This window comes from Mizuhopecten yessoensis, unplaced genomic scaffold (assembly GCF_002113885.1).
Source record: "Mizuhopecten yessoensis strain PY_sf001 unplaced genomic scaffold, ASM211388v2 scaffold8365, whole genome shotgun sequence".
NCBI lineage: Eukaryota > Metazoa > Mollusca > Bivalvia > Pectinida > Pectinidae > Mizuhopecten > Mizuhopecten yessoensis.
Genome location: NW_018407511.1, coordinates 555014 through 566192, shown reverse-complemented (window position 1 = coordinate 566192; position 11179 = coordinate 555014). Strand labels below are relative to the sequence as shown.

The following is an 11179-nucleotide window of genomic DNA, read 5'->3' as shown; positions in this document are numbered from 1 at the left end:
AAAGGATCAAACTAGTCTTCTTGTCTCATCCACAAGGTGCTACACACAGAGCCTTTGATTTTGCTATGACATATTCCAGTGGTGCAGAGAGTGAAAGTGAGCGTAACCCCTGGATATGGAGGCTGTGATAGGACAGACACTGATCATCTGACAGGACAAACAATTTGTATCTAACAGGACATTAGGGACTAAACAGACAGACAAATACCGACAATCTGTAGCCAATCTATAGCTACGTGCAAGTTTAAAACGTCGTTTCTCCTTTATCAACTCCAGCACACCACAAAATATTAAAACATTTGATTTTACTTCAACACGATTACGTCTCTCTGCTGACCCTAGATGGTATCTAGAGTCAATCTCTCTGCTGACCCTAGATGGTATCTAGAGTCAATCCCAGCTGTGCTGGCAATCAGCAACAACTCACAACAGTAAACTTGTATCACCAACAAACCCATTGGTGCGTTCTCCTGAAAACATGAAGCTTACAATAACTGGACACAGGAAATTATATATAGCAACTTCACAGAGAATTATTAAAAAGAGACTCGGCTCCTCATCTTGTGACCACCCATTCTGTTTGATTATGGCTTAATGATTTTTATCGAGTGAATTCAATGGTACTTTTCAGTCGAGCTTATTAAAATCTTTTTGGGATCCCCTTGCGTCATCTGACTCTTACAGTGCTAATTGAATGGTAAATGAGTGTTTGATTGGTAAGTAATCAGCTTATATAAAACACAATCTAAGATTTTGATTCAGGATGAAAGACTCCTTTTTTGTACCAAGCCTACTTGAAGCCTGATTTTGCTTTGTTTTATTTTGAACTCTTCTAGTTTCAAAATTATATTGATGTTTTGGTTTCTTTTCAATTTTTACTTTGCATGTGACAGTATTGAGTAACTTCATCATATGAACAGAGTCATATTTTGGCAGTTATTCAGTTGTGATATCTGGAAAGCAGATGCAAATTTACAAGAGGCCCAAAAGGCCTGTCAATGCTCATCTGGATATCAAATCAATCCTCGTTTACTGCCAACATATTTCAATGTCCATTTTTTCTTGTTTTCTTTAGAATTTCTATTTACATTCCCCCCCTTTGATCGCCAAACCCAATTATAACACCAAAGTTTCTCTGGATAAATGATGCCAGTATACCAAGGTTTTACTGTATATCAAAACTTACATCTAATAAGCATGCTGGATTAAGAAATGGTTATTCAATAACTCAAAAGAAATTCATATTACAATCATCAATTTCCTAATATTTTCCCCAATGCAAATCATACTGAGAGGCTTGCAGAGTATACATAACAATTAATGTACTTGAAATCTAATGGAACTGCAGGCTAACATTTACTATATTATCTACAGGATCTTTTACGATGTTCCCCTGTACACTACCTTGTTCCCCTCTGGGCATTTCTTGGAACGGCATGAACAAAGTTTCTGTGAGAAATCAATCTCTTAGAGCTGGTTTTTGGGCTGATCAGGAATACATTATGTAACTGGAAATTCCAAATCACTGCCTGTTCAACAAATGAGTATTTACAATATTGTTTTTATATGATTTCATGTGGTCATTGACAGTTGAAAGTTTTGCAATATTGTGATTGATACTTTGCAGCAAGCTATTCTGAACTATATATTTTTTTGGAAGCGAAGCAACATTTATTTTAAACTCTTGTGTGGAGAATTTATGTATAATCACATCTATAAATAGGGAATGATGTTGAAACATTGCTTTACATATGAAATGATAAATAAGGTACACTGTGGCAACATAAATGTCAACTGTTGATAAAGTCCAGGTCAACTGCTGATCAACATTTGATTTCAGCATTTTCAATATGCTTTGATTAATTGTGAGTAAATTGTTAAATTAGAATGAAATATGAGTACAATTCGACAAACTAATCTCACAAAAAAGGGTTGTAGACAACATCTCTGATGAGAGGCCTAGGGGCAATGGACAAAGGGCCATAAAAAAGCTCACATGGCTCAAAGGGTCAAGTGAGCTTTTTATATTTTTTTGTATAAAAGTGATAAGTTTATCATAAGCAATATATGCTTCTGAAATGAACCAGACTTCCTAATTCTAATCGGACCACGTTAACAAAAAATTTAAAGGACTACTCATGCCTTTCGCCATTTCAAAACTAAGGCATCAACTGATTTCTAGACAATAAAATTACAACAGGCCCCACAATATTCTGTTTAAAGTCAAGGAAATGAACATTTGAAGTACAGAATTTCTATTTGAAGTTCTGTTGTACTGTTGATATTACTAAACACATGGCATAATTTCATGATTTCTTCAAATCTTAACAAAGACCAAACAAACTTATACATTTTTTGCTAAAGTAAATGCACAAGCAATTCCAAGTTAAAAACGCAGAATAAATTGGAGTTTGTTTTAGCTAGAGCTTTATACCACAGAGCACCCGGACTTCCTTCAATAATAAATAGTCTTAGTACGATACCAGAATACAATTTTATGTTCAGGGATTATATAATTCTGCATGGCAATTTGTGAATGATCATGTTAACCCTTTCACCCCTACGTAACTTGAGTAGACTCTACCATACATTCATCTGGATTAGTCCATGATGGTCTCAAGTGGTGAAAGGGTTGAATACTGCCTACTTCTCTTCTCAAAATGAAAATAAATTTGTTCCTCAGATATGTACACATATATAAATAAAGGCTAATTGATACAACAGTGAATCGCCTCATTATTTTTACAATAGTAAGTCATCAGTGGTTTACATGGATTTTAATCGAACTCCTCACATGTCCTTCTTTATATGAAAATTCTCTGTCTCTTCCTTTTCTGTATAACAGAAAGAAAACCAGCCCGTATCACTCACCTTGTATTCAGAAGTGGTGGCAAACATATCTCCGATCTGTGACCTTTAACGCATTCACCCCTGAAGACACATTTGAACTCCTCCAATTCAAAGGTTGGAATAGTCCATTGTAAATTTTCAGGGGTGAATAAGTTGAAGTGTATTTATACTACAAGCTAACATCATAACGCTCAGGGTTCAATCTAGGTTTTGGGGAATTTACCTTTTTGGTGATTTACGAGAGATTTTGCCCACTTAACATTAGGATCTGCACTTACAATTACAATTGAAAGAAAATAAGTTAATTTCCCAGTTCAGACAGGAAGTTTAAGACAATTACGTCTCTAGAGAAAATTTAACAACAAATAGTTAAGACTCTGACCTAGATTGGGTATGGACCCTCATTACAGGGATTGTTGTTGGATGATGTTAAGTTGTTTTACTCATGCGACCTCTAACATTGGTGAAGGTATTTGAACGATATCTGATCACCTGTTAAGTTGTTTGAAGTTTTATCACATCTCGTCCATAACCTTGAACATATTCAAGGTCAACAAACTTGGTATCCCTTTACACCAAAATGGCACTGTTTGTACAGATCCCCACCCCATGGTCCAAATATGTATTACAGGTGTAATAAATAGTTAGCGAAGCTATCTTAACCAATTTATCTGGGATCAGGGTTCTGTTTATGCCCCATTCCTTTGCTCTTCACCAGGAAACTACGGGCTAGATATCATTACTCTACACCTTATATCACAAGATGTCATGCCAGTCGAGCGTAACACCTAATGTCACAAGATGTCATGCCAGTCGAGCGTAACACCTTATGTCACAAGATGTCATGCCAGTCGAGGCTAACACCTTATGTTCCAATACGGAAATAATTGAGTTCATGACTTCATCAAGTGAAAACTTAGATCGGCCACTGTTAGCAAGAAGTAGGTTGTGACAGAAGTAACAATTTACCCAGAGAATACAGCAGTCTACGGACAACATGGCATCACAATCACAGTTTATAAACAAAATAGCGTTTCACCTTTCTCAGAACAGACATGCAGAGAAATGCTCTGCTCTTTCACACAAGTGATGTCTCCTTATCACGACCTTGGATTCGTCCCTGTAATACATTATCTGCTGTAGTACACGCGATAGTAAAGTGTCTTTGAGCGCCATAGAGAATAGGAGTTATCAAACTTGAGTAAGTAGACCCCCTGTCCAGGGTAGGCATGGCTTCCACAGTAGACCTCTTCGTGGCTGTCCCGTCTATACACTGGTATTATTTCATCAGTAGGCGGCCGGTCATCTCGCTTCGATCCTTTCTCTATATCACCCCCTTTTTCTTCAACTGAAAAAAATAAATAACATTAAACAAGCTTGCAAAATTGAAACCTTCTTTCAAGTCAAACCCTCTTCAAATTTTGACAAGATGAACTCCCAAAAACTTCACGAAAACATTGTACTAATACTTGTGTTCACAGTTGAGGCCAGACAACATGGTCTAGTACACTATCAAACAAGAGTACCACGAATTGTATTTAACACGCCTGCTGACATTATTATGGGAGTCACATAGTAAGGATCATGTCTACTTAATCTTAAGCAGTAGTGATGGAAGTTGAGTTTGCACGTGTAGAAATACTGAGGGTTTTTTATGAAATTTGGTGGACACTTTAGTAATACATATTCAAATTTTTGTCATCAAGCTTAATATTTTATGGCTAAAACCTAGATTGTATGACCTTGACGACCATTAACTTGTCTTGAGAGAAAGATGTCAGGAACACTTTACTGTGGCAAGTTTCATGTTTGCTTAAAACACTACCCAGTAACGCGAGGATATAACAAATACCTAACTTTCACCATTATCTTTTAACGGTGAAGTCATACCTGCCAAGTGACCCGATTTCGTCGGGGTTACACCCAGGATTTTAGCCCTTCACCCGCTTTTATAACTTCACCTGCCGGGTTACGATTTTGACCCGGGTTTCGTCAATTTCACCCGTTTTCACCCGGAATCTTTTTGAATATTAGAAGTTACTGAAGTCACTCGGAATTCTCTAGACTCTTCCATCCTTCTTCACAAGAAAGATGATCTATTTCCTGTTTCCGTTTCTCACCAACAGGTAAGTTGTGAGTTGTTTATATACGTACTAGAACTGTTTTTACAAATGATTATATAAAGACTGTTGTTACTGAACTTGCCTTCAAGTAATTAGTCAGGTGTTTTAACAAATAATTGAGTTGTTTTTACAATTGTATTTACATAGAATAGATCGTATTTTGAAGGTAACGTTATGTCTTCTTGAAGAAAGAAGTCATTATCGGGACTTGCAGGTTCTACTTCAGGAAATGCTAAAAGAAAAGATTGTGTGTATCAAATGTCGTAGGAAAATGAGTTATAGTGTATAAAGTCCCGCGATCGTGGACCAAACGCTGCATTCTGCACTCTAGTCAAAAACATCCACAGGCATTTAATGATTTGTTTCTGTCAATCAAAATGATCCTTACAATCAGAGTTCAAACCCTACTCGTATAAAACTGATATTTTATATGAGAAGGGTACAACTTCTTATTGTCAGGACCATTTTCATTGACAGAAACAAAATGGTATTTTATATGAGCAGAATGTGACATCTTATTGTCAGGACCATTTCAATTGACATAAAAAATGTCTGTGAAAACACAGTATCATATATATTATTATGAGTTAATTTTATAAGTTGTTGTTGACAAATCTTTTTATTTTTCAGCTTTGAATTTGGTATTGTGGATGAGGATCAGCTAGATCTGCTGGAAGAACAGTTCAATGAATGTAGAATGTAACTTTTACATCATTAAAATATTTAAGTTATAATTTAATATCTATTTTTCTTATATTTCTTGCGAAAAAAGCCGTCGCGTGCTATGACCCTCTTTTTTATTTTAAAAAGAGGGTCATCACCCTCTTTTAGTATATCTTGGGTTGGCAGGTATGTGAAGTAGTTATAATTATGACCTTGTCATTCAACTTGTCTCGATTCTGTTTTGATGTCACGAGTATTTGTATGAAGTTTCATGAAACTTAGTATAAAAATTACATCAGAAAGCTGTAGACAATCCAAATGTTGACAGAGGAATAAACGGATGGATGAACAGAAAGGACGAAGCCAATCAGAACACATTCCTGAGAAGAAACAGATTTTTACTGCAAGACAAGGGGGATCTTCCTTTGAGTTCGAAGGATCTCAAGCTAGCACATTAGCTGAGAAATCTTGGATGCCCTGTATGGACAACCCAAGATGTATATATGTGGCTACTCATTTCATTCCACTGATAGACTGAAATAATTTTGGTCGTACTGAAACCTCATTAAGATGACTTGTGCTTTTGATCAAACCAATCAAATGTCACAGAGAAGGGTCCTACCTTATACAATACTTTATAATATGAACTCACAATACTGTCTACCTAGATTTATCAAGGTAACAAATCATTATACTAATTCGGCATTGAGCTTTATCAGGTAAATTATTGAAAGACGACTCTCACCTGGTTCATCCTCGAGCTCTTCCTCATCACTCGACTCGCTGATGTGAACACTAACAGCGTTGTTGGGGGCGACTGACCACTCAAAATACACACCGAAGCCGATGTCATAATAGTCAGTGGCGAACTCCCAGAACAGGCATGTCCCATCTATGTGTGTTGGTACTCGCACCTAAAGGCAGATATCAACAAATTATCTACATGTATAACCTAAATTGTTTGCTTGGTCTATTTTGGGGGTTTGTGTTTGGTAAATAAAATATAAATACTTATTAAAATATTTCTCACTTTTTTCGTCCATCAGCAATAATATTTTCTGAAGTTCTCAAAAGTACCAAGCAATGTTCATAAAAATATCTTTTCTCAGAACCAGATAATAGTCCTTGATAGGTGTTCGCCTCACCCTGAGGTTAATTTGCAGACTATATTTTTCTGAAAGCTTATTATGTATATAAACAATCTTCTTCTTCATACCCAGGAATCTTAGAATCATATTCATGGATGGAACTCCGCTCGTATGCTTAATAACAATTGGGGAGAGAGTAACTTTTACAATAGTTCATATATGAAAGAAATAACTTTAACTTTGATTTGGGCTTTTTTCTTGGATGCAAGGGGAGGGACCAAAATGAGTAAATATGCACATTTATTTATTTTTTACTTCACTCCCATGTTGTAGGCAAATCAACAAATAATTATTTCAAAACACGTTGCAACAATAAACTCAGATGACTGAAGGTCTGTTCGCCTCATGTCTCTCAAAAGTCCCCCATCACCAAATTTCCAGCAGTGGGCATACATGTTCAAACTATCAATGAGTTTGAAAATCATCATCTTTAAAACTCCTGTTTGGGATGTTATAATCAGCTCTCATGGTCAAATATGTTTTCCTCATGCTTAAGACCTTATAATCATGCATACATGAAAAAATTAGAAAGGTTATCATGCATAAATTATGACACTACTAAACATCAAGAGACCTTTAGTACTTTTTCTACTGTACATGTATACGTACAGTATGTATTTCTAATACAGAAACCCAACAGTTCATTTGTATGACAAAACAATCATTTAAAAATTTAATTTATACACATACAAGTAATCAATTACAACATGTACACAGGGCACATCTCTACAGAACTGATCAAAGAGATGATCAATTTTACAAACTAAAAATCAAAGACAGATCAAGCAGTAAAGAAACAAAAACTAGATATGTATGGGAGTTTATGTAGTAAATAACAGAACATAGAGAGGTCTAGGGAATTTGCCCTGAAACCATCAACCAATCATAATACAAGTCTTATAAAATAGATGTGAAAACTTATAGCTCTTAATCTTCAGATACTACTATCCGTATTCAGAAGAAATTGTTTCAAGGTATCAACACCTTTGACCTCTGTGACCTTGAAAATGATTCAGGTTCATTCACCTGAAAAAACTTTATATCCCTTTTCCCTGTTAGGCTTCTGCGCAAATATGACTGATGCACTTTTTATTAATCAAAAGACCCCCCCCCCCCCAACTTTTACACATTTGACCCCTGTGACCTTGAAAGTGGGACGTGGCCATTCATTTGAACAAACTTGGTGATACCCAGCATGCTACTAATATCGTCCTCCTTTTGTGTTTTTTTAGAATTTATTTAGTTGTTTTGACACATTTGTCCCCTTGGCCAACGTATGTTCCAGACCATATTTAGTTAAAACCACTAAGTCGTTTCAGACAAGCAGGATGTTGAAGGGAAAAGTTCTCGGACGACTAGTGCTATACCACAGCATATGTTAATGTGGCACTTTGGTGGAACAAGTAAGGTAGAAACTAAATAAAACAGTAAACAAACTGAAATTATTATTTTAATAAACAAAGAAAATACAGAAATTATGCCTAAGTATGGGTGTTTGAACAAATAAGACAGAAGCAGAATAAAATTAAATGGCATCTAGATGAGAATGTTACCCGATCCCCTTGCCTTATAATTACAGTAAAATAGCAATACTTACTGTGACCGTTTCTCCCGACCCTATTTTTATTACAGCATCTTTTTCTTTACATAAAAGTTCCTTGAACTCTTTCACGTCTTTGCGTGTCCACATAGATGCCGCGGCAATGGGGGGTAACTCATCTAGAAACACAACATAAAAAAGGTTGCTAACTAAAAGTAATAGAGGACAGTGGTACTTGGCATGCAGTGCTGGCAGCTGACGTTCAGGGTCCTGTCCTAACTTAACACCATACTTGGAGAATGTTTCGCTTCGTAAATTTTACAATCTTCTTAACAAATATCCGACTTATATATAAAACTGTTGAGGAATCAAATCACTTCATCTTTTTATATAGCCTTACTGTGAATTTTCTTACAAATTATTTTCAATTCAATTTTGAAAATCTGAAAACCTTTTTACAATGTTTGAATACAGTTAAGCATGATTTTTTCAGTAAACATAAGTAAGCAGATAATTTGGCACTATTTCCAGTATAGGTAAAGTGGACAAGATACTGACGCAGCCAGCCCCCACAGAGAGTCAAACTACCTACCGTGGCGGTAGCCAGTGAGCCAATGTATATGACATTTTCTTTGCAACCCTTAACAGAATCTTTGAAGCCTTGGTTACCCTTACGGGTCCAGACTGACGGAGGTACCAGGTTAGGCATGGGAGCCGGGATTTGGTCTGAAATGTGGCAAGTGTAACTTACACTACTACACCATGTAAACAATTATCCACTGTTCACCCAAACTAAAGCATCTGTTGAGCACATTCAGCAGTGTAGGGGAACTAAGATTTGGCTTGGTCTGTGTTACCGTTTAGATTACAATAAACCCTGTTAACGGTTGTAAGGTACAAATTTCAAAACTTAAGTAAGTCTAGTGATCACACAAACAAAAGAATCTGGATGGATATAGAATCTGTTCCATTTGGTCCGCCATTTGTGTGGAGAAATACGAAACTACCACATGAAGCAGACTTAAACTGATGTTGAAACACATGGTTCTGGCCCACCCTCGCTTCTGTCAAAACTCCAAGGCATACAAAACACTGAAAATACTATCAAATACACGTATGTATGTTTTAAGTTAATCTTTTTAATGAGGGATTTTCAGTACAGAAATTTAAGGAATGATTTCAGATGCTTGTCTGCTATCTTCCATACTTCTGTCAAGGTGTAGGTATGCACAGAGCAAACAAAATGTATTCGACCACAGCTGATGAAGGGAGCAGCCTAGCTCGGAAAAATAGTTTTTTAACAATTAGAGATTGTAATTGATGTAAAATGCATCTTTTATCTTTTACAGACACGTTTTGGAAAGAGTTCTTCATAGATTTACAAAACTCACTTTGAACTTTGTGTCAGTTGTCTGGCAGATGATGAATTCTCTAATAAGAATATAACGGCAGTTATTTGCCGTTTCTAATGTAAATGGTACACCAGTGTAGCTATGGATACACCCGGCTAAAGTCTGTCAATCGAAAATCATGTCATGTTTCCCAACTATGACAATGACATAAACTCCACTACAGCACTAAACAACAATAGCCTACCTGGATGGGCATCCTCATTGCCAGGAACATGAACGGGATGATGGGTCGACATGGGTCCGTTTTCTGTGACCTCTGCAGTTGCAGCAGTAGTACTGTTGTCGCCATTTTGTAGGAGGGGCATGGCAGTATGGGTGAGCTCCGTGTGGGTCACCTGTGGTTTTGGGGGCGGGGGTCTGGCTGGTGGTTGACCTGTCTGGGCCATGCCTTGCAGCTGCTGGTACTGTTGCTGTTGATGAAACAACTGCTGTTGGTACACCTGTTGCATGTACTGCTGAAAGTGCTGCTCCTGCAGCTGGCGAATCAGCTCCTCTTGCTGTCAATAAAAAAAAGTACCAAGGCGTTAACATTCATCAGTGTGCTTTTAAAATATGACAAGCATGCAATAACATAGTCGACGACTAGCTAACCAACAAACCCTCCTACCCACTAAAACTGGTATTTTTCAGACGGTTCTTCTTTGAAACTCTTTCAAAAAAAGAAACCTGGTGTCTTATCAGCTCACCTGATTTTTTTTTTTTATTTAAAAAAAAAAAAAATGGAAATCTGTCCAATACGGTATATATGTATATCAAAAGAGTAGAGGATGTGAAAGTTGAGAACATGGGTGCTGAAATCTTGAATAGCATTACCAACTGTCTGGGGACCTGATCTGATGTCCTGTCACTTCTAATACAACAACTTGTATCACATCAGGTCATCAGCCAACAATATTCACAATTTCAGTAAAATGTCATTAGCGCCAAAACTATGGCATTTCTCTTCTTTTGCCTCCAACTGTCAGCCATTTATTTTTTACTATAGTGGTCGGGTTTGCGTACCAGAGCAGCATGTTGTAGGTATAGTACCCATCACATTTTCCTTTATTTCCCCTTCTGGTCATCTCTGCCCTTCTGACCACAGAAGAGCACCAGCCTTTATTTATAAAATTTGTACATGTATGTATTGTCAATCCCTAAGGTGGCCATGGACTGACATTCTTTTACAGAAAAACTTAACAACAAGGATGGAAAGATGATATGCTATGACATGCTGAAGTGAAGACTAGTCGAAACAGTGTGCAATGTTTTAGTGTTCTAAACACATTAATCACCCAAACTTTAACATTACCATCTTTGTTATTTGGTTTCCCTGTCTACCTTATTCTAACAAAAGGCCCCGAGGGCCTGTATCGCTCACCTGGATATTTAAGCATTCATAGCAAAATATTCTCTTTAAATATTATACTGTACTACAAATATTTCACTTGCAAATTTTGTCAG

At 36.7% G+C, this 11179-nt stretch overlaps 1 protein-coding gene across 2 annotated transcripts in view; it reads right to left on the bottom strand.

The window, feature by feature from the left end:
* Positions 1–284: 284 nt before the first annotated feature.
* LOC110455718 (Golgi resident protein GCP60-like) overlaps positions 285–11179 on the bottom strand; it is a 30294-nt gene continuing 19399 nt past the window's right edge. Inside the window, exons 6-9 of one of the 2 annotated variants that reach the window (XM_021506030.1) lie at positions 9921–10233; positions 8917–9050; positions 6382–6550; positions 285–4198 (exon numbers count right to left, since the gene is read on the bottom strand). In XM_021506030.1, the coding sequence (XP_021361705.1) occupies positions 3981–4198; positions 6382–6550; positions 8917–9050; positions 9921–10233 (834 nt within the window). In that variant the 3' untranslated portion in view covers positions 285–3980. Of the gene's footprint in view, positions 4199–6381; positions 6551–8381; positions 8504–8916; positions 9051–9920; positions 10234–11179 lie in introns of both variants that reach the window. The other variant, XM_021506032.1, reaches the window with a different exon arrangement.